The sequence below is a fragment of the Pantherophis guttatus genome, chromosome 10 (genome assembly GCF_059756535.1).
Source record: "Pantherophis guttatus breed Tessera chromosome 10, ASM5975653v1, whole genome shotgun sequence".
Taxonomy (NCBI): Eukaryota; Metazoa; Chordata; class Lepidosauria; order Squamata; family Colubridae; genus Pantherophis; species Pantherophis guttatus.
Window position 1 is genome coordinate 5,849,913 of NC_142072.1, and position 24,504 is coordinate 5,874,416.

The window sequence follows — 24,504 nt, forward strand, 5'->3', positions numbered from 1 at the left end:
AGCAATCGCCATTTAAAAAAAACTTTTTTCCCTTCACTTCACTTCTTAGGCAAAATAGAATAAAAAAAAATACTTGCGCTTCAGGATCAGAGGTCCAGCTCATATCTTCTTTAATTAATTTATTTGACAGATTTACAGGCTTGCTTTTGCCCCCTAGCTCTGCGTGTAGCAGAGATTTCCCAGAGCCCGGAGCATCGGCTGGGGATACGGGGAGTCTCTTCCGCTCCCTCCCAAAAGTAAATAAAAAACTTTTGGGATTAGGCAGAGGACTCTACCCACCCCAGCCGGCTCTATCTCCGTTTCCTAATGGAAACGGAGTTTTTTCGAGCCGCCATTCTGCTGAAAAAGGCGGCTCTTACAGGCAGTGGGTTCGACGATCCTGAAGGAGCGTCCAGCGGGGACAAGCAGCAAACCGGAAGTCCCGCAAAAGAAAAAGAAAAGAAACAGATCTCGTAGAAATAGTAGTTTCTAAACCAAGCAACAGTGAAGCCAGGGATTTTAAAAAATAAATGAATATGTGAAAAGATATTGGAGGCGAATTATCGTTTAATACTATCTTGAGGAAAGTGGCAGATCTCTGCAATGCCGTGATTTTGGGATGTGGAAAGAGCCTTACATTGTTGGATTTGAACTATCTATTTTGGATTTCTTTTACCGATAAATATATTATAATTATTTTGAGTTACAAGGCAAGAGAGTCATGCTGGGGCATGCAGAAGATCTGGCTGTTACCCACTAAGATGATGGGAATTTATAATCCTGATGAAAACCACAATTGCAACTATATGGAATATAATTATAATGTCACTCGGGTGGTTGTTTTTACTTTTATATATACATGAGGATATTCATTATTGATGGGGGCAGAAGATGACTGAAGATTTTGAATAAACTGTTGCACCAGGATGCTATGTTACCCTATTATGGATGATGGATTTAACAATCTAGTGGAAAGACATCAAAGAAGATACTAAATGAATTATAAATTTAAAGTTATTGTCTTTTCTCTTTTTATAAAATGGAATGTATATATAGACATATGTATAATTTAGCAGAGTGGGCAGTGGAATATATTTAGAATTGTAGTGTATGGTAATCTTGCAGGAAACTGGGTTGAAATAGGCTAGTTTAGTGATTGATTAGTTTAAGAAAAAGGATTTTTAAGTCATATATTTTGGGGAGTGGAAGAATTGGATAGAACTGAATAAATGTTAAATTTGGAGAAGGCTGCTTTGAAATGTTATATTAATATATATAAAAGATTAAAGGTTATGTTGTTGTAATAATAATAATATTTTATAAGTTTGGGGGAGGAGAAAAAGGGTAGATTATTGCGAAAAGCAGAGAAAAGCGGAGTTATAAGAATATTATGCTAAGGGTCAGTATTTTGAGGAGTGAGTAAGGGCATGGTAAAATATTATGTAATTAATTATGAATTAGCTTATTGTTGTGAAGAAGAAGTCACAGGGGGGGATGGGTGGTGAGGGGGGGTTAGGGAAGAGGGGGGGAAAGGGGGAAAAACTTGTATTTGAAAACTTTTTCAATAAAAAAAAAAAAGAATGAGAAATGGAATGGATAGGATGGTAGGACATGTTGGTTGTTGGTTCACGTCTCCGTATAGGTTCCAATGGCTTGGTAGCTTTTTTTTTTTTTTGGCAATGGCTTGGACAGTTTATTGTGGTTTTCTTGGCAGCATTTCCAGAAATAGTTTGCCATCGCCTCCTCAGGGCTGAGAGAAAGGAACTGGCATGGTGTTTAAAGTGAGACTAGAACTCGCGGTCTCCTGGGTAGCAGAGTCAAATTGGACATTTCCTGAGTTTTTGACACGCTGAGCCCAAAGTGCTTGCAGTCAGTGGCCTAAGCTTTCCTTAACTACAGTATTCTTAGATAGGTTTTGGAATATTTACAAATATTGCAACAACGCAATAGAGCCTTGGTAGCACAGCAGACTAAAGTGCTGTTAACTAGCACCAGCTGCCTGCAATTACTGCAAGTTCAAATCTCACCAGGCTCAAGGTTGACTCAGCCTTCCATCCTTTTGAGGTAGGTAAAATGAGGACCCGGATTGTGGGGGCAATAAGCTGACTTTGTATAAAAAAGAACACCGCTTGGGGGCAGGTATATACAAAAGTATGAAGGCTATTGCTTAACGCATTGTAAGCCACCCTGAGTCTCTGGAGAAGGGCGGCATATAAATCGAACCAATAAATAAATAAATAAATAAATAATGCTTCGTATTAATTGGAATGAGGAGGGTTTGGGCTGGATCTGAAGTCAGATCTCACTGGCAGCAGGTTGCAGGAGGCCATCGCAGCCGAAAACATCACAGCTGTTATTTACAACAGTGAGGGTTTTGTTTGTTTTTTTAATTTGATTTATATGCCGCCCTTCTCTGGAGACTCAGGGCGGCTTACAATGTGCTCAGCAATAGCCTTCATCCTTTTTGTATATTTATACAACGTATAAATCTTTGTATAAATTTTGTATATTTATACAAAGTATAAATCTTGGCGAGATTCGAACCTGCAGTAATTGCAGGCAGCTGGTCTTAATAACCAGCTTAATAACAGGGTGCCTTAGACCACTGTTCTACCAAGGCTCTTGGTAGTTTGTTTTTATGCCATGATATTTAGCATGATATTGGTTCATTACACTGTCACATTCAAAACTTTCTTGTCTTGTTTAAGAAAAATCTCCTCCCGAGCTAGGGTTTCACTGGCAGAGCCCTTGGGCTACCACAGGTGCCCCCGACATGAGTGACGTCGAGCTGGCCAGCCATGCCCATCCTGGCCACACCCACCTGGCCCCCCAAGGTCAAACACTACCCTGATGTGGTCGCTCAATGAAATCGAGTTTGACACCCCTGCCATAGAGCAGCTAGTGAGGCAGGCAGTGATTGGCCATTCTGATGACATGTCCCACCCACCACATCTGAGCTATGGTGTCAGCGTTCCAGAAAAACCCCAACTCCAAGTGAAACTCTGAAGGAAGCATTTTTCAAAGTTCCATTTACTAGAATAGGTAAACTGGCACATCTGGGAAAACCCGAATCTGAGAGGTCCGGGTTTTCCCTCAGTAAATCAAAACCCCCCAAACCATCCCCTCACTCCTCAGTCGATCACAGGCTCCAATCACCCTCCGTCCCATCTCTAGACATCACTCTGACCACTTCTTCTCCAGATGCAGGATCGCCCTGACCTTGATCGACAGGAAGAATGCTATTATGTCTACAGACAACCCCTCTACTAAATCCCCCCTCCTACTTTCCTACACATGAGAAGGTGGCAGCATGGAAGTTTCCGGCCTAATATGGCTTCCAAAGCTGACACAGGGATTCAATGCTAGTGAACTTCACATGATCCAGGATTTTCAAGTTGAAGGCATGAACTCGACAACAAATTTCACAGACGGAACAGAGAACGCACTGTGAATTTTTTCTGTTTGTTTAATGTCCCATCAAGTACACAGTCCAGGACTGTTATCCCTTTAGGGGAAAAGAGATAAACCACAGATCCCTAGACTTTCATCTTTGTGGAGATATGGATGTTGTGTTGATTGAACACTCTTGTACACAGACAGCCCAGCACGTGGCTGAACTTGCTGAACCTGGAATCAATTTCTCTGTCCAAAAACCCATCATGATGTTTCCAAAGTATTTGAAGCTGTTGACATGGGTGTCATCAACAGTGATTTTGGGTTCCACAGGGTTGATATTTGACATGGGCTGCTAAAGTGCTTCAGTCTTGTCCAGGTTGATAGTCAGGCCAAAGAGCTTAGCAATATCTGAGAATTTGTTCAGCATGAACTGTAGGTAACAATAGCAATAGCACTTAGACATATATACCGCTTTACTTCCTTCAGATCCTTTAGCAACCGGTTCGCTACCACGTTGCTGGATGGGTGTGGCCATGATGGGCATGGGCTAGTCGGCTGCCTTCACCACAGGTTTGTGTGTGTGTGTTTCGCCCTCTCTAGGCTCCGGAGGCTTTCTTGAAGCCTCCGGGAGAGTGAAAACTGCTTCCCCTGAGGTCCAGAGGCCCTCTGGAGGCTGGAACAGGCCCGTTCCTGGACTTCTGGAAGTTCCGGGAGGCCCATTTTTCACCCTCGCAGACCCTCCACATGGCCCCTGCACTTACCTGGAATGATGAACGGGCTACATGGAGAACTCCTGGGAAGGGAGGGGCATGGTGAGAGGGGCGAGGTGGGGTGTGCATGACCAGCAAGGAAAGGTATTTGGGGGTTTGGTGAACACCAACGATCCTTGGATAGAGGATCGCCCGAACCCTGCTGAACACCCAGGAGCCCACCCCTGTTTACAGTGCTTTACAGCCCTCTCTAAGCGGTTTTCCGAGTCAACATAATGCCCCCAACAATCTGGGTCCTCATTTTACCCACCTCGGAAGGACAGAAGGCTGAGTCAACCTTGAGCCTGGTGACATTCCAACTGCCAAATTGCAGGCAGCCGGCAGTCAGCAGAAGTAGCCTGCAGTACTGCACTCTAACCACTGCGCCACCACGGCTCAGATCACTGTCTTTGTATGCCAGGCATGTGCAGTCAGCAGTAAAGAGGGTTGTTTTGAATGGCAGTGTGGAGGCTTTTTCATCTGTTCACAGGAAGATCAAAGAGAGAGCCATGCAATTGGTACCCGAGATATACTCCCTCCTTCAGATCCTGGACAATATGTGATCACATGCAGGTGAAGAACAGATCGAACAGTTCTGGGGCGCTAGCACACCATCCTGCCTCATCCCACAGGAAATGTTAAACGCAGCTGCCGTATCTTACAAGACATCGGGATCAACTGTGGGCAGCCTATTGAGTAGGTTGGAAAAGTGTCCAGCCTAAAGGTTTTCCCACAGTCTTTCCTGGTCTTTGATCAGGCTCAATCCATCCGATGACAGCGAGGGGGAGCATCCTGGTTTAGAAGGACCACAAACCAGGGTAGGTTTGATTTAAATCAAGTCATGTGATTAAATCATTAAATTAAATCATGTGATCTTTCCTTAAATCAATCTGGATGATTTCCTTAGGCTATCTTGTGAGGTGAGTGAGACTAGCTGGTATCTTTAAATGGTGCAAATGGATCTAAGGATTGCTTCTCTTGGCTGTGCTCTTTTTGGAGAGCTTAAATGACCTCTCTGCTAAAGCGTTTCACTTTATGAGCAAGAGTTGGCCGCTGATAGTTATAATAGCATTTTAATTATTTTAATTCCTCAAGGTGGTCTGGCACCCTGCCTGATTTGTAACTCCACCTTGCAGGTATTCCTAATCTACTAATGATTGGTATTTAGGGCATCTTTTTGCAAGCAAAGAAGCTTTTTGTATTTTTGTACAGGTAATCCTTGACTTACAACAGTTTCATTTAGTGACCATTCAAAGTTACAATGGCACTGAAAAAAAGTGACGTGACTGTTTTTCACACTTACGACCGTTCTAGCATCCCCCTGGTCACAAGAGGCCAGGCGAGGTGAAGCTGCCCTCGATGTGAGTGATGTCGACTTGGCCATGCCTACCCAGTCACATGCCCGCCCAGCCACACCTACTCAGTTGGTAATTAGGGCAGAGAACTGGTTGTTAAATTATTTCAATCCCACCACTGGAGATAAGCAACCTAGAACTAAGAAGAAATTTCCTGACAATGAGAAAAATCAGTCTGTGGAACGCCTTGCCTCCAGAAGTTGTGGCTGCTCCAACACTGGAGGCTTGTAAGAAGAGCCTGGACAGCAGGGGTGGGTTCTAAATTTTTTTTACTACTGGTTCTGTGGGCGTGGCTTATTTTGTGGGTGTGGCTTGGAGGTCATGTGACTAGGTGGGCGTGGCTAGCTGGTCAGAGTCATTTCTGGAAGGTCCTCGCACTTACGACCCGACTCATTTGTTTGCTTTTACCACTGATCAGCTGTAGGGCGGCCCTTTGAAGCCCCGCGACAAGAGTTTAAACAGTTTTTTCCCCTCTAGTCATCAGCTGGGACTCAGGAGGCAGCAATAGATTGGGGGTGGGGCCAAATAAAAGGTAAGAATAATGTGGGTGGTGGGGTGGGAGGGTGGGGGGAGAACCGGTTCGGTGACGTCATATGGGCTGGCTTGAGCTAAATTTTAAATTGGTTTTAAATTGGGTTGTTTTAATTTACGGCCAGAATATCTAATTATTTTAATACTGTTTTTTAAATTTTGTATGTTTTGTTTTTACTTAGGCTGTGCACCGCCCTGAGTCCTATTTGGAGAAGGGCGGTATAGAAATTTAAACAAATAAATAAAATAAATAAATATAGTCACCGCTACTGGCTCGGCTGAACCGGACCAAACCAGGAGGAACCCACCACTGCTGGACAGCTATTTGGCTGAAATGGTATAGTGTCTCCTGCTTGAGCAGGGAGTTGGACCATCCCCACCCTATTGGCCTTCCGAAAAGCGGTGAAGACCTGGTTCTTCCGGCAGGCCTCGGGCCGTTGATCTCGCTGCTGCGATTTGGCAAGATCCGGCCATGAATGGTGTGAATGGGTTTTAATCGTTTTAAATGGTTTAACTTTTAATGTTTTATATATGGTTTTTAAATGCATTGCAAGCCAGCTTGAGTCTTCGGAGAAAGGCGGCATACAAGTTGAATAAAGAAACAAACAAACAAACAAACAAATAAATAAATAAATAAAATAAGACACCCAAGGCTCCCTCCCTCTTTCTCTCTCTCTCTCTTTCTTCTTTCTTTCTTTCTTTCTTTCTTTCTTTCTTTCTTTCTTTCTTTCTTTCTTTCTTTCTTTCTTGTCTCTCCCTTCTCTCTCTTCCTCTTCCTCTTTCTTTTCTTTACTTTCTTTCTCTCTTTCTCTCCCTTCCCTTCCTCCTTCCCATTCTCCTTCTAAGGCTAGGAGACCCACCTGAAACAAAAAGTCCTTTGGATGAAACTGGCCATTGCCATCCAGTTTATTCAACCCAAGACACACACACACACACACACACACACACACACACACACACACAAACGTCTATGATGTAAGATGCAAACTGCAAACTAACGAAAACTCTTTTTTTTTTTTTTTTTTTGCAATACTTGTTTTTCTCAGCCCTAAGCCTCTCCCGATGTTTTCCTCTCCTTCGTCACAGCGCCGGACTGCAAGGAGGGACACTTTAGGCACGTGCGCTATCAAAGAGGATCCTAGGTGCTGCGCTCAATAGAGAAAGGGAGAAAGGGAGCTTCTGTCAGGAGGGAGAGACTAACGGCAGGCAAAGAAAAAAAGCGGTTTCCTTCCCTCACACTGGCCGCTCTGTTGCCATTTTCTCCATTTCAGTGCCGCGCCAGGGAGCATTATTATTATTATTATTATTATTATTATTATTATTATTATTAATTGGATTTATATGCTGCCCTCTCTCCAAAGGACTCAGGGCAGCTCACATCAAACTAAACAATCCCAATAAATACAAATTAAAACAGACTAAAACAGACTAAAAACCTATTGATTGATTGATTGATTGATTGTTGCGATTTATATGCCGCCTTTCTCCCGAGGGATTCAAGGCAGCTTACAAAATGACAATTTCCAATACAAATCATAACAAAATAAAATTAAAATCAACACCCCAATTAAAACAGCTTAAAATTATAACAGTGTACACCCAAACGGATCAGTTGAGTTGACGGAAGAGCCACGTCTTCAACTCGCGACGGAAGGAAAGGAGGTCGGGGGCTGCCCTGAGCTCGGTGGGCAATCCATTCCAGAGGATCGGGGCTCCCACAGAGAACACTCTCCTCCTGGGGGCCGTCAGCCGACATTGTTTGGCCGACGGCACCCTGAGGAGACCCACTCTGTGAGAGCGCACGGGACGATGGGAGAGCGTCTTTAAAGCATCTCCCACCTACCACCGCCCAGGCTTTTGCTTCCCCCAAGCTGAAGGATGAGCGTTGCAGTGCCACGGAGCTTGCCCCGGCTGCCCAGATGCCCTCACTTTCCCCAAGCAGCATGAGGAGCATGGAGAAGAGAAGGCCGCTCTGGTTGTTGCCGGTTTCGCCATTGTAGCACCACGTAGCTTGCCCCACCCAAACTTCCCCCAAGCATTCCTTTGCCTACCTAATTTCCCCTCCATCATGTTTTCCCATCGCGCTTCTCACCATTATGTGCCAGAGAGCACAGCGTGGGATGCAGCCGAAGGCAGGAAAGCTGGCTGCCCCTCACAGACCGTGTGATTGAGGCAAGCGAGGGAGCCAGATGAAGAGCAGCAGCAGCTATCCCAGGCGAGCAATTGGACGAGATGAGGAGTGACTGAGCGGGGCAGGGCAGGGTGGGAGGGGCGGCACAGAATTTTAACAACTGGTCTGCCCGAACTAGCCTGAACCGGCTGAATCCCACCACTGGCCAAATGCCCAAATTTTGATATGCAATTGTGGGAATACTGCAATTGTTGAAAGTGTTAGGACCAGAAGTGGGTTTCAGCAGGTTCTGACCAGTTCTGGAGAACCAGTAGCAGAAATTTTGAGTAGTTCGGAGAACTGATAGTAAAAAATTCTGAGTGGCCCTGCCCCCATCTATTCTCTGCCTCCCAAGTCCCAGCTGATTGGAAGGAAATGGGGATTTTGCAGTATCCTTCCCCTGCCACGCCCACCAAGCCACGCCCACAGAACCAGTAGTAAAAAAATCTGAAACCCAACACTGGTTAGGACCATATCTTAGTCACTTTTTTCAGTGCTGTGGTACCTTCAGATGGTCACTGAACAAATGGACATATGTCGACAACGACCTGTAGTAGAACAATTTACCAGGGGCTTCCTCAACCTGCCATCCCTTTCCTGAAGTCTCCTGAAGATTGTATAGCTCTGTTTTAAGGAAATTTAATACTTTATCTGTTGACAAGATGGAGGAGAAGAGGCAGAAGACAAGAATTCCAGCAGCCCTCATGTTGGTAGAAGTCAACTCTGCTGCCTTTCCTGAAGCCACCTATTACTCAGCTTTGCAACCGGGGAAATGTTTTTGAAGAAGTAGCTGGAGGAGGTGGAATGTAGGATCCCAAACGATTGGCTGGCAGAGATAGTAAACTCAGGCAGAGCAGCAGCCAAATTTCATTAGGAAAGATAGTAGTTTTCTTAAAAGATATACACAAAATAAACTTTGCTGTGCAGTCAAATGGGGATTAGATTTCTTGTTTACTACATATCTACATCTTGCAAAGCTTAGATACAAACCCCCTTTCCCACATTTATGAAGAGCTCTAGATATCTCCTTAAATTCATTGTTTGGGGAGAAGGATGTGACAACAAAGAATGGAAGTATGCCAGAAGAAAAGGGTCTAAGAGTATAGCAGAATTGACTCCAGAATGGATGACAATAGAGGAGGGAATTGTAGTTTATCCAAGCTGTTTTCTTGTATGTGGTCAAACTTCCCTGCTCCAGGAGCTTCCCCTTGGCTAATGCCCAGCGAGGGAGAAATTGCTCTGCTACAAATGAGAGATGGGCGACAAGGGGGGTGCCTGAGTGATGTTCCAAAAAACTTTCCCTTACCCTTCTCCGGTATAAAGATTGAGGCAGTTTTACTCCACCCTAAGCCTAGGGGATGTTCCAGGCACTTTTTTCCAACCGCCTTACCTTCATGGACAGCTGCAGTGAGCAGAGAGGTACAAGCCCGGTTGTTAAATTACCCACCTCCCCCAGCTATCAAAGTGGATCCTGAGCACTGCACTGCAATGGAGAAATGGGAAATGGAGCGGCCGGCATTTATAAACCTTTATATTCATTTGAACTTCTGATTGTCTCATGCTTGACATACTTTCTCAGGTTACAGTTCTAGCTCGGACTTATATTTCTCTTATCTGACCATTGTCTTTGTCAGATGTAAATGCCTTATTCCCTAATGTGTAAATAATGTATATATGGGATATCAGGGGTTAACTTATTCTTTGTTTCTTAATGTATTCATAATTCACCACTCCTACTCTTGGCTCCACCCTTTGTATATATAAGGAGCCACCTTCGCCATTTTCCTTGCTTCTATCTGTGAATATTCAGTGAATATAGAATGCCTACTATAATTAAAGAGAAATATATTTGAATCTCTAACTCTAAATATTATTATTGAGTCTGATCTTAAAAATATTGCAACAAACTGGTAGCAGAGGATGGTTAATTGACTCAATAAATAACTAAAAAATGTCTAAGAAAGACAGGCCCAACACCAGGGCCTACAGCAAAGAAATAGAAACTGAACAAGAAATAATCAACGAATTCACAAACGCGATTTCGAGAGAATCCGAAGAATACACCACTGAAGAAGAAGAACTGATAAATGAAAATGATGGCCAGGAAGAAATCGAAATAGAAAATAACGAACTCAGGTCAGAGATACTAAAGATTTTAAAAAGCCAGAAGAATGATGAAAGCCTCATCGCGAACCTCCAAGAAATGCTGAAGAACAGCGGAGCAGCGAGAGAGAAAAACATCGCTAAAGAGAAACCCAAAGACCAAAAAACTGTGAGTGATGTGACTACAGAGAAAGTCGTTATGAAAAAGAAAAGATGTGATCCCGCGCGAAATTTTGAATGGCAGCCATCTTGGTTTCAACAAGCCTCCAAAGTGAGCGAAGCAGAGCCAATCAAAATGCTCAGTTCAAAATTTCTGGCGCCAAAAACGTTATCAGACAACGAAAGTGAAAAGGAGGATTCAAACTCTTTGGAAGAGCCAGAATCAGAAAATGAGAACGACTTAACGAAATCCCAAGTAAAGTCAGCAATGAAGACGCTTTTTGCCGCATTCGGGCCAAAATTAAAAATTTCCAAAGCGCCAACAAAGAAGCAAGCGAACAAGCCGATGCTTCAAGACCTGCACGCTCCCATCCTGACTTCGAGAACGACGACGCCCGAGCCCAGAGAGCCATGTCGATTCCGCCCTACACCGCAGACCGAAGCAAGTGCCAACGCACCCAAAAGAAAGAAAAGAACAGCCGCCGCCATCAGAACTCCTAAGACCGAGCCAGAGACCGACTCGTCTGAAGAGGAACGGAGCGAGCGAGCTGCAATGGAGAGAACCTTCCACGACGACGTCAAAGAAGAAATGAACAACGCGCATGTGCGAAACTACGTAGACGGTCCGGAAAGACTTGAACTGGCCAGAGGACCGCGCAGACTCGTTGCGAGCATTCCCATGCCGTTTTGCAATTTTCTACACTTGCGAGACCACGGACTGCCTCAGGTTGTAAGTAATGGACAAAATAATGTGGGTAACTTACCCAGTGACTTCCCAAAACTTAGAGTTGATGGCATTAATTTACAAGAATGGTATCAACAGCTCCAGGTTGTCTTTATGAAAGAAAATTTACTATTCTTTATCACTAGTCCCCCAAGAAGACCTTGGACTTTAAAAATAGATTGTTTACACCATAAGGCATTTTTCTTAATAATATCTAGCGTGTCTCCTGCAATGTATCATAGCATCAAACCAAACCTAACTGTTTCAGAAATAATTCAATGCATGTTTAATTTGTTTCACAGCGATAGTGTAGCTACCACCACAAGAATGTCTAAGGACTTCTTTTCTTCCAGAGTAAAACCAGGGGTTTCCATAAGTGAGCATTTAATATCTTTAAACAAAATAAGAGCTGAGCTGCATTTGAGGGGGGAAGTGATTTCAGATCAAACAATGAAAAGTGTTATTATCAACTCACTTGATTCATCATGGGATAGTTTTATGTCACACTTAGACACCATCAATCTAGGATATTTGTCAATAGAAAGTCTATCTAACAAATTGATAGCAGAAGACAATTCAAGAAAAAATCGTTATAGCAATCACACAGAACACAAACCTTTTAGGAAGGTAGCTTTCCAAGAAAAATATAATGAAACCTTTAAATGCCACAATTGTGGTTCCAGAGAACACAATAGAAGAGATTGCCCCAAAATCTCAAAAGAAAGACATAGGTCAGAATATAGGAATAAATACAATTATAGACAGTCTTCCACAGACAGACATAAATATAGAAGCCCACCAAATTACAGAGAAAATAGAGGGGGCAGAGAAAATTCAAAAGAGAGAAAATCTGGTTCACTGAATGGACTAAATAAACAAGATAGCACCAAAACGCAACCAAATGAGAACAATAATTGGCTTATTGATTCTGGAGCAACTAATCACACCACTAATAACAAAAATATATTGTCTTCATTTACAGAAGATAAGTTTGTAATAAAAGTAGCTAACCAAGAAAAAGTTCAAGTACTAGGCAGAGGGAATGTGACCTTGCCTGGTCTAGGAAAAATAGAGGGGGTATTGTTAATACCAGAAATACCTCATAACATACTAAGTGTCATAAAATTAAGCAGAGATTCTGACATCAATATAGTTTTCTCAAAGGGAAAAGCAACTTTAGAGAAGAATAAAACTAATGTAGGCACTGTGATGATTAAAGGAGGCCTACCCTATCTGATAACAAAAGAAAGATGGTTACATAACATTGATTCAAATATGGAAGATTGCATTGAGGCAGATGATGAAAATATTAGTAACAGTGACAATGATGAATGTAAAATATCTCATGATCACACAGATACACACAATGAGAAGAAACCAAAAATAGGTAAACCAATACATGACGAGTGTGCTCATATCTTACATAGGAAGTTAGGACATGCAAGTTTTCCTGTAGTACAAAAAATGATTGAACACGCAGAAGGTGTCAAAATAAAAAATTGTGAAAATTATTTGGAATGCTCAGTATGTAAATCTACTAAATTAAAAACTAGTCCCAGGCCAAAAAAATCCACCAGATCAACTAACAAAATTTTTGACTTAGTACACATGGACTTAGTTGGTCCATTAACTCCATCAATCACTTATAGAAAACGTTACTTCCTAACAATAGTAGACGATTATAGCCGCTATGGTTTTGTTTACACATTAAAACACAAGGATGAAACCTTTCAAAAATTTAAGGAATTTTATAAACGCATAGAAACACAACATAATATCAGAATAAAACAAATCATGACAGATAGGGGATGTGAATTCATGTCTAAGGAATTCTCCCAATGGCTAAAGGATAGAGGGATGTTACATTACACATCTAGTCCATTTTCTGCGTTCCAAAACGGGATTGCAGAGAGAAAGAATTCCACACTACAAACCATGATTAGATGCACATTAGAGGATGCTGGTTTAGGCAAACAATTTTGGTCAGAAGCCCTACATTATTCAAATTACACTCAAAATAGAACCTGGTCCAGTATTGTGAATAAGACACCATATGAGGTGATGTATAATAGGAAACCAAAATTAGCACACATGCACATATTTGGGGTCACTGCAGACGTACACATACCCAAACAATTGAGGAGAAAGGGAGAAAACGTATCCAGAAGATTAAGATTTATGAGATATGAAACTGGCACCAAAGGGTACAGATTCATTGATAATAATAATAAATTTATAGTTTCCAGAACGGCTGTGTTCCATGAACAGGCCAACTGGTCTAAATTACATCTTAATGAAATATTTCCGAATAAATGCAAGGATACCAAATCTCGTGAGGAAGGGACGATAGAAAATCAAAATATTAACAGAAGCAAAAACAAAAACAAAACATGGACAAATAGTAAACACAAAATAAAGACAGACACATTAACAAAAAAGGAAGCAAGATATTTGCATGACTACCATAGCAAACCAGAAAGAACTATTAGGAACAACAGAAATCAAATACCAAATAAATACAAAGATTACATAATGCATATGGATGGTGAACAAATAACACCTAATACATATGAGGAAGTATTAAAACTACCTCGTGAAGAAAAAGAAAAATGGGAACTAGCTATGAAAAAAGAGATGGAGAGCTTACAAGGATTAAATGTATTCACACCTGCGATTGCACCCAAAGATAAAACAATTATTGGTACCAGGTGGATTTATAAAATTAAGAATCTAGAAGGAGGCAATACCTTATACAAAGCTAGATTGGTTGCACAAGGTTATGCACAAAAATATCCGGAGGACTATACTGACACATACTCCCCCACAGTAAGAACAGAGAGTGTTAAAACAGCTCTAGTAGTAGCATCCACACTCAATCTTGATGTATTCCAATATGACATACAGACTGCGTACCTACACGCAAAACTAGATAAGGAGATATACGTAAGAGCACCTCACAGTCAATACACTAATAAAAATGAAATTTGGCTATTGAACAAGAGCTTATACGGATTAAAGCAATCTGGCAAAAGATGGTACGATTGCTTGGTAAAAGTACTTAAAACCATGGATTTCAACGCTACCACTGCTGATAACTGTTTCTTTGTCAAAAAGAGTGATGATCACGTTGAGTTTGTATTGATTTACGTAGATGATATTTTATATATAGGAAAACACAGAGAGAGAAGAGAAATCTTTGTAAACAAGTTAAATGAACATTTCTCGTTGAAATCTCTAGGTAAAATAAACAAATACCTTGGTGTACAAATTAACAAAACTAGAAAGGGTTTCAAACTTACTCAGAAAGATAAGATTATTGAACTTCTAAACAAATGTAATTTAAACAATGCCAAACCCTGTGACACTCCTATGCAAACTGATTTCCTTAGAAATACTGATGAATCTTCCCCTGAATTCAAGGATAATACATTCTATAGATCAGTAATAGGTTCACTTCTTTATATATCTAATTGGACCAGACCAGATATTGCATTACCACTCAATTTATTATCAAGGCACGTTAGTAAACCAACAATGTATCACTGGGAAGCTGTCAAAAGAATTTTAAGATATCTGAAAAGTACATTAGACTTTTGTCTAGTATTAGAACCTAGTGATAACAAAGAACCAAGACTTACATGTTACGCAGATGCGGATTGGGCTGGAGATACATCATGCAGAAAAAGTACCTCTGGTTATATTTTTCTGTTAAATGACTGTCCAGTTTACTGGTACACTGGTAAACAAGAATTGGTAGCCACTTCAACCACAGAAGCGGAGTATGTCTGTTTATCTAAAGCTGCAAATAACCTTGTATGGTTTAATGATTTAATTTCAGATGTTTGGAAAAAACCTGCTTTGCCTTTTGTTATGCATGAAGACAATAAAGCGGCCATTGAAATATCTAGATCCGATGCCATTGGACAAAGATCCAGGCATATAGATATAAAATTTAAGCATGTGAGACAACTGTCCCAAGATGGATTTATCAAAGCAGTACATTGCGATACCTCTGAACAATTGGCTGACATATTGACGAAGCCTTTACCTTCTAAACAGCACAAATACTTAACTTCCAGATTGTATGTATTATATTGTCCTGAATCTGAATGTAATTGGTGTTGTATAGCGAACCGGCATTTAGAGGGGGATTTGTCAGATGTAAATGCCTTATTCCCTAATGTGTAAATAATGTATATATGGGATATCAGGGGTTAACTTATTCTTTGTTTCTTAATGTATTCATAATTCACCACTCCTACTCTTGGCTCCACCCTTTGTATATATAAGGAGCCACCTTCGCCATTTTCCTTGCTTCTATCTGTGAATATTCAGTGAATATAGAATGCCTACTATAATTAAAGAGAAATATATTTGAATCTCTAACTCTAAATATTATTATTGAGTCTGATCTTAAAAATATTGCAACAGTCTTGTTATGGCTGTTCCTCTTGTTCACCCAGGTTATTCTTTCTGCCCATTACACCTCTAGACACAGTACATATCTTAAGAACTCTGCCACAGTTGCATTTTTTGTTTTTGTTTTTTTGCAATGGAAGATTTGTGATCAGAGTCCATTTTCATATTGTTCTGAATGTTTACATAGTGGACAGACATAGTTCCCTTGACCTGTTTACCAGCTACGGTGGAATGCTTTTCTCTGGATGAAGATTTGGCAAAACTCCATTTGCTTGGTAAATTGTCTGTTTGGGGCTCATATTTCTGTATCTGCCCCATTACTGTCTATGTTTCCTATAAACCATTCAGGAGTGTCGGTTGGATGGGCCCAAAAAAAGTCAAGATGGAGGCCAGAACATGATTCTAACCCCAAGACTTCAATTGCATTTTTCTCTTTCCTACGTGTTTCTCTAATTTAAAAAAAAAGCAAGAAAGATAAAGGAAGAAAGTTCTTCCATTCACATGTATATATGCCAAAACCTATATTTCCACACTGACAGGAGGGATCAGAAAGAGTTATTTTATTCAGAACCGCTTTGTTTATATAAATTCTAAATAAAAATGTACTGAATGCAGATTCCTTTGTCATATCAATTTATTTTTATGATGATTCTGTGGACTTTGAAGATCAAAAACACATATTTTATTGAGCTGTAGTCTCAAAGCATGATAATTCAACATCTTTGCCCCAAATTTCCAGCTTTCGCCTACTGAATAGTGAGACTACTTATCTCACTATTAAATCTGCAACTTTCCCATTTTTTACAAATTTCCCAATAATTGCAAAAAAAGGTTGCTCTTTCCCAACTATCACAGATGAACAGGTTCAAAAGAAGATGCATTTCTGCATTCCAGGATGGTGATATCGAAGTTGATCAGCCCACCAGCTATCGTAGAATTTCCTAGCGGGAGGGAACATACATTTGATGTCGCACATCCTTGGTAAGTGGACTTTTCGTTGTAATATCCAACTGGGGATAAGAAAAAGGTAGAAAAGGTGCATATGAGACTCTATAGCATAGACATTATAAAGCAATGCAGATTGTTCCTTTGCTATTTATTCTGTTTGGTTTTGATATTCTTGTGACCTTTATGGAACCATAAAGGTCTTTGGAAAACCTGGTACAAATCTGGTTACTATATATTACCATAATAGATCATCTATTATGGTAGCCGTCGGCTAGACAATGCCGTCGGCTAGACAATGCCGGCTGGCGACTCCCAGGAGGAGAGCCTTCTCTGTGGTGGCACCTACCCTTTGGAACAATCTACCCCCAGAGATACGAGTGATCTCCGACCTCCGGACCTTTCGTCGGGCCCTAAAAACTCATCTCTTTCAGTTAGCCGGTCTCTCTTGATTTTATGATTTTATGGTTGGTTTTAAATTTTGATATGGATTTTAAATTGATAAATTTTAAACTATGGGCCAAATTTAATTATTTTAAATCTATTTTTAATCGTATTTATGTATACATGTTTTTATTTTGGCTGTTCACCGCCCTGAGTCCGAAAGGAGAAGGGCGGTATAGAAATTTGAATAATAAATAAATAAATAAATAAATAAATAAATAAATAAATCTAGCTTTATTTTTTTAAAAAAATGGGGGGAGGGCGGGAGGGAGGGAGGGAGGGAAGGAAGGAAGGAAGGAAGGAAGGAAGGAAGGAAGGAAGGAAGGAAGGAAGGAAGGAAATGTCTACTCACAAGCATCTGTGACACTAGTTATTTCAATACAGTACTCTGTATTGCCAACACAGATTACAGTTTGATTGGCTTCACAAAAATCCTCATCTAGTGCAAAGCAGCCTGGGCACTGTAACTCATTTGGTTGAAGCTCATCATAATTTTCCACTGGAAGAAGCAAATATTCCAGTTAGCAAAGTTTCATGATAACCACTAACCTTTTAACGTCTATCAGAGCCTCCTCCAACTCGACATTCTTTTCACATACTTGGGTTCCGCTGCAGCTTTGATGGAATCAAGGAACCCAAGATTCTTTGCAACAAACAAGAGTTTAAAAAAAAGAAAAGAAAAGCTGGAGATTCAAAAGCATGTATTAAGCAGTGGTGGGTTCCTCCTGGTTCAGCCCAGTTCTGCGGAGCCAGTAGCGGTGACAATATGACGTCACCGAACCAGTTCTTTTTGTTCGGGAGCTGGGCCCTCCCGCCCCCCGCCCCCCGCTCCTTCCACCACCACCCCGCCTGCGTTATTCTTACCTTCTATTTCCTCCCGCACCGAATCTCCCCGCTGCCTCAGCTCGGCAAACTGATCGGCTAAAAGGAAAAAAAACTGTTTAAACTCTTGCTGTAGGGCTTCAAAGGGCCGCCCTACAGCTGATCAGTGTTAAAAGGCAGTGCGGTGGCAGACTAGTGTGCTCGGTCTACAAATGGGTAGACCGGAACGCTCCAAGAACAAATGGGTAGACCGGTACAGCTCTGCAAGCAGTTAAAAGCCTAGTAGATCAATACCTCTGCTAAATCCTAAAGAATTCTCACATGACCATCAAACCACGCCCACAAAAAAAAGCCACGCCCACAGAACCGGTAGTAAAAAAATTTAGAACCCACCCCTGGTATTAAGGTGTAGATACTTACAATGAAGCGGTTCTGCATTACAGAGATCAGTCTGGCAACAGTTACCGCTAACTATTTGATATCTATCATCTACTGTTGTGGTGACGAAGACGCCATCAAGACAGTCCTCACATTCTGAACAACCCTTGACCATTACATACCCTGGAGTACTGGCTGCAGAAGGGAATTAAAAAAAGAAATATGGAACTCAGCAGCAAACGAAGAAATGCATATCAAACATGTTCATTTGGCTGTTGTATTTTGGAAGACATCACTAAATACTTGTGTTTATTTCACTTTATGAAATGTATATCCTTTTTGTTTAGGAGCTCATAGCACTTTCACTTGTTACTTTTCCCTATAAAGCCACTAAGGTTATTTGGGCTGTGAAAGTTTGACTGACCCAAACTATTGAGTGAACTTCCATGGCTGAGTCTCCCTGCTTCTAACCCAGCACATTTCCCACTGTATTAGTTCTTGGACCCGCAGAGAATAACTGGCCAGTGAAACTTCTGCAACTGAGGAAGGACAAGAATTTTGATCTTCTGGCTCCTAATATTAACCTGAACTAGCAAACCTCACTGGCTTTCACCAGTGACACCTTTGAAGATGTATTTATTCCCAAGAAACATATAAGCACAGATAACTGCCTTCTAACTCTGATGTTCTATGTTCTAATAAATATATACATATTATATAAAAAATGAGAAACATGTGCAGGTTATTCCTTTATGATGGTCCAGAAATCAAGTGATGGACAAAATCAATCTTCACTTACCTATAGTAGTATTAGCAACTAGAGTAAAGCAACATTTTTCATTTCTGTAGCACGACCTCATAGGATACATTTCACATTTAGTTCCAAAGGCAACACATGTTAGACACTTTAGAGATGTCACTACAAATAGAAGACATAATCACACCAATGATGAGAGTCACCTTTGTATGTTTTGCTATCCTAGCATTTACGTCCAAGATTCCTGTTATAATCCGGTTTACTAAGCATGTCTCCCCTATTGTTTTTTCTGTTGGGAACCTGTGGAAGAGTGGGAGATGAGATCGGATTGTGGAAATGGAAGAGAAATTGAGACTAAGGTAGAGATTCACCTTCTCAGACTTTTAACATTTTAATATAAAACGGGATCTTCCCATCTTTTGGTATTTATGCCCTAGACCAGTTTTGTGAATAAGCCATTTGGATCCTGGCTGAGGCTCTGCAAGAGCCTGAATTCTGAATGTCTATGAAGTCTGAATAATTGTTGATATCAGCCTTGGCTTTTGATTCCTGGGGATGCAGGATTTGGGCATATTATAGACGCATTGTGCCAATACTTTCTTCCTAGGGCTGAGATAGAGTCACCTGCCTAGTTTTTTGGCCCAATGGTCCAATGTCACTTGCCTAGTTTTTGTTTCTCATGAATGGATATATTCATAGCGTCCCATTCCTACTCCAAAACCTTCAGCCACTACACCAAATTGGCTCTCATGATACACTGAAGAGACAATCATTAATCCTGCATCCACTACATGTAGTCCTTGACGTAGACCACAATTGGGACTGGAGCTTTTGCCGCTAAGTAATATTGTTAAGTGAGTTGCCCAGTTTTACAACTATTTCATGGTCGTTAGTAACTGCACTCATTAAGTGAAGCACATGGTTATTCAGCAAATCTGCCTTCCCCCATTCTCGCTTCCGGTCAGGAAAGTCGCAGATGTCCAGGACGCTGCAACGGATATAAACTCATGCCAGCTGTCTAATGTCCAAATTTTGATACCTGGTTGTGGGAATACTGCAATTGTTGAAAGTGTTAGGACTATTTCCTCAGTCTGCCTGCCCTCCATCCCTTTCCTGAAGTCTCCTGAAGTTTCTACATCTCAGTTTGAAGGAAATTACATTCTTTACCTGTTGACAAGATGGAGGAGAAGAGACAGAAGACAAGAATCCCAGCAGGTCTCATGTTGGTAGAAGTCAACTTTGCTGCCCTTCCGGAAGCCACCTATTGCTCAGCTTTGCAACGGGAGAATGTATATGAAGAATTAGTGGGAGGAGGTGGAACATAGGGTCCCAAATGATTGGCTGGCAAAGATAGCAATCACAGGCTGGGCAGAAGCCAAATTAAATTAGGAAAGATTATGGTTTTCTTAGAAAATATACACAAAATAAACATCCCTGCAGGGGATGTGATTTCTTGTTTACTACATGTCTACATCTTACTCTGCTTTTTCTCAGGGGCTTAGTCTAGCTTCTAAAGCTGATTCTATATCCTACTATAATTCTCTATATCTGATTTGTATCCTTTGCCCCTCTCAACTCAGTTTCACCTTAATTCCTACATTCATTTATTTGGATCGTTTTGGACCTTTTTCTGATCCTACAGTTGTGCATAATATATATGTCAGTACTTTGTCATATATTAAGGATAAGTCTCTGAACATTTCCATTATTATATTTTTATTTTTGTAGACAGATTTCAGTTTCTGGCCCTTAGTTTCTATGACCGTGATGGCGAACCTATGGCACGGGTGCCACAGGTGGCACGCAGAGCCATATTGGTGGGCATGCGAGTGTTGCCCTAGCTCAGCTCCAGCGCGTATACGCGCACCAGCCGACTGATTTTTAGGCCTTCCGGTCCCACCGGAAGTTGGGAAACTGGCTGTTTCCGGCCTCCGAAAGGCCTCCGGGGGGGATGGGGAAGGCTGTTTTTGCCCTCCCCAGGCTCCTAGAAAGCGTCTGGAGCCTGGGGAGGGGGAAAAACGGGCCTACTGGGCCCACCGTGCCATCGCGTGCCAAAAGCAGAGGGAAGTGTGTGTGTGTGGGTCATGTGTGCATGCATGGGAGGGCGGGGTGCATTGAATTATGGATGTGGGCACCCGCACCCGCGACCCCCCACGCTACCCCCACTTTTGGCACGTGACGGCAAAAAAGTTAGCTGTCATTGTTCTATGACTTATTACTATATTTACTGATCTCCCACGCTATCTGTTAAGTTGGGTGATTGAAGAGACTGGAAACAGGCTTCAGACAACAGCTTTTTATTCAAGCAACTATGTACAATCCAGCAGCTTGCCCCTCTGACAGCTTGCCCTTATATAGGGAACTGTCAGGGACTTCAACCAATCACGTTTGCGTATTCTTCCAGCTCAAACAATGGACCTGAGCGAAAACCTTCAGGCTGTCAGTATCTAACACTATCTATAAGAAATAAAAATAAAAGTACAGTTATAATTTAAAATTACATGAAATGATACTTTGCTTCTTATGTTATAATTGTGATTACAATTCTTCCTGCTCTGGATTCAGAGATGCTATGTAACTAACTGACCAATCACCATTCTTCTTTTTCAATGAAGATTATAGAGATGATGATGAGGGACCAATTAAAGAATGGCTGAAATCTGGGCCATTTCAATTGGCTTCAGGCATGGGATGAAAATAGCTTTGGTCTTACAAGTGGATGGCCTTTGTCAAGATCTGTATTGGTGTAGTAAACCTGTCTTGGTCCTTTTGCAACTCTTTTTACAACCATTGTCCTCTACTGGACCAATTTTGAGGATGAGAAGTTGATTGAATGACTGATTTGCCCAGTGTTTCTATATCCTCCTTCACAAATATGGCCCTCAAAAGTAGAGAAAGAATCTGTGAAAAGACACCAGAAAAGAGCTGAAAGAGGAAGAGGAAAAAAATGCAATGAGGGATGGAGATCTGGGATACACAACCAGGACTAAGATACAAAACCCCTTTCCAACCTTTATGAAGAGCTCTAGATATCTCCTTAAATTCATTTTGTTTGGGGAGAAGGATGTGACAACAAAGAATGGAAGTATCCCAGAGGAAAAGGGTCTAAGAGTATAGCAGAACTGACTCCAGAATGGATGACAATAGAGGAGGGAATTGTAGTTTATCCAAGCTGTCTTCTTGTGTGTGGTCAAACTTCCCTTAGGAGAATACACAGACACAAATATTTTTGTCACCAAAATTTATTTGCTCTAAATATGATTTAGAGAAAATGGATTGTTTAGAGTAAGACCACATTCTCCTGAGCTAGCCTGCATCTCCAGTATTCTAAATTACTGCCAAATTCCCAAGAACGCTTAGCCCCAAACTATTGTAAATTCTTACCACTAAAGCTCCAATCTCCTTTCCACTTACAATTTTCAAATGCTAAGGGAAGAAGGGTGTCTGTCTATATCAGTGATGGCGAACCTTTCCAGCATTGGGTGTCCAAATCGGAATGTGTGTGCATGTGCCTGAGTGCTGGAAATTCGAAGGCCAGCTGGCCGGCATGGGCATACACACATAGGCATACACGGCATGGGTTTCCAGCGCTCCGGTGTAGCTAAAGACCAGCTAGAAGAAGAAGAAAACCAGAAGAGCAGCTGGCAGCAGCACGTGTGCCCATAGAGAAGGCGCTGTGTGCCAACTCTGGCACGCATGCCATAGGTTCAGCATTATGGATCTATATGTTAAAAAATATCTTATCAAGTGATTGTGAAGCAATGCTACAATTCTTTGAGATGACATTGAACTTTACAATGCCGTTGCCCATTTGTGTCTCTCCTAGAGGGTAGGAACATATATTGTTTGTTACCCATCCTTGGGTAAATGTCTCCTCATGAATAGCTCCAACTGTGGAAGAAAAAGAAAGAATAAAGATACATGAGGTTTGGTTATGAGACATTCCAAAACAATGATATTTTTTCTTCTTAACCTTAACCATTCTTAAAGAACGGTTGCAGGAATTGGGTATGTCTAGCTTAATGAAAAGAAGGACTAGGGGAGACATGATAGCAGTCTTCCAATATCTCAGGGGCTGCCACAAAGAAGAGGGAGTCAAGCTATTCTCCAAACCACCTGAGGGCAGGACAAGGAAGCAATGAATGGAAACTAATCAAGGAGAGAAGCAACCTAGAACTAAGGAGAAATTTCCTGACAGTGAGAACAATTAATCAGTGGAACAACTTGCCTCCAGAAGTTGTGAATGCTCCAACACTGGAAGTTTTAAGAAGATGTTGGATAACCATTTGTCTGAAGTGGGGTAGGGTTTCCTGCCTAGGCAGGGGATTGGAAGAGAAGACCTCCAAGGTCCCTTCCAACTCTGTTATTCTATTCGATTCTATTCTAACCCCCAAAGTAGCCACAAGGGAGCTATCCACCTCCCTCAAAGTAGCCTTACAAAATAGTGAGGAAGCAATGGTCCTCTTGTCAGCCCTTCAAGGAGACCAGGCTAAGAACTCAAAATCATATATGTTATACCACTTTTATTAAAAAGTTATAGTAACAGAATCTTGCAAGAGGGAATGCACTTTCTCCTCCCCCCCCCCCTTGCTTCTGAGAACAAGGGAGGGTTTTGTCTGGGATGCTATAGGATAGAGTTCCCCAACCTTTCTGGCTTTGTGAAATGGTGGGTGTGGGGGAGAGGGGATGGTTCTATGAGAGTGGCTGGCTCCATTTGTGCAAGCGGCTCCATTGTGCACCCATGCACACCACTTGCACAAATGGAGTGTGCATGCACACTTGCATGCTTCTCGGGCAAGTAGAGATGCATGTGCTTAACCGCCATTTCTTCAGCCCAGTTCCAAATGGCTCACGGTGCAATAGTGGGCCACGGCCCAGAGGTTGGGGACCCATGCAGCAGGAGATGGGCCAGGCTGAGTCCGAGGGAGGGGTCAAATGGGTCATCAGCAGTGGTGGGATTGAAATAATTTAACAACTGGTTCTCTGCCCTCTCTGGTTCTCTGGGTGGTCATGTGACTGGGTGGGCATGGCCAACTCAACATCACTCACATTGAGAGGTGCTTTGCCTCACCTGGCCTCTTGCCATGCCCGGCCCTGCCCCTCCCCTCCCCTCCACTCTTCGCCTGGCCTGAGAAGGTGAAGCCACGCTGCTCAAGAGAGCCCTGTTTCGGCACTGCAGAAACCATCCCCAAATGAACAGATATTTTCATGGACACCATCCCATACTAAATCTCAAGGAACATTTGCATCCTGGCTTCCAGAATTCCCAGCCAGGACAGGATTTGGGCTCCAAGCATCTAAAGACAGAGTTGGACTTTCTTCTTATCCCAGCAACCAAGCAGGTCTCCTCCCAATATCTTTAGTCAAGGAACAGATGACACCTCATCCCATCTGCTCCACCCCCTCTGGTTGTTAAAGGGAATCACATGGTCACTCAACGAATCCAGTTTTCATTATCGATTGCCTGTGGCGGCTGGCCGGGAAGGTTTCGGTGATAACATGAGCCAGGATGTTGCAACCATTGTAAATACATGCCAGTTGCCAAACATCCAAAGTTTGATCACATGATTATG

General features: G+C 41.9%; 1 protein-coding gene across 1 annotated transcript; it reads right to left on the minus strand.

The window, feature by feature from the left end:
* Positions 1 to 16,201: 16,201 nt before the first annotated feature.
* LOC117677877 (phospholipase A2 inhibitor NAI-like) lies at positions 16,202 to 20,199 on the minus strand. Its single transcript, XM_034438424.3, has 6 exons — positions 20,099 to 20,199; positions 18,974 to 19,093; positions 18,217 to 18,369; positions 17,839 to 17,895; positions 17,327 to 17,473; positions 16,202 to 16,595 (listed from the first exon to the last, which is right to left on the minus strand). Exons 1-6 carry the CDS (start codon positions 20,151 to 20,153, stop codon positions 16,435 to 16,437), a joined length of 693 nt encoding a protein of 230 aa, XP_034294315.2. The 5' UTR covers positions 20,154 to 20,199; the 3' UTR covers positions 16,202 to 16,434.
* Positions 20,200 to 24,504: the final 4,305 nt, after the last annotated feature.

What these genes read in the sequence shown, in the direction of transcription:
- LOC117677877 (XM_034438424.3), bottom strand. Translation starts at nt 20,153, where the DNA reads ATGAGACCTGCTGGGATTCTTGTCTTCTGTCTCTTCTCCTCCATCTTG. An exon ending in AGTTGCTAATACTACTATAG is followed by an intron (nt 18,370 to 18,973) that starts GTAAGTGAAGAT and finishes TCCCTTCTGCAG; the next exon opens with CCAGTACTCCAGGGTATGTA. An exon ending in GGTGCGGGAGGAAATAGAAG is followed by an intron (nt 17,474 to 17,838) that starts GTAAGAATAACG and finishes TGCTTCTTCCAG; the next exon opens with TGGAAAATTATGATGAGCTT.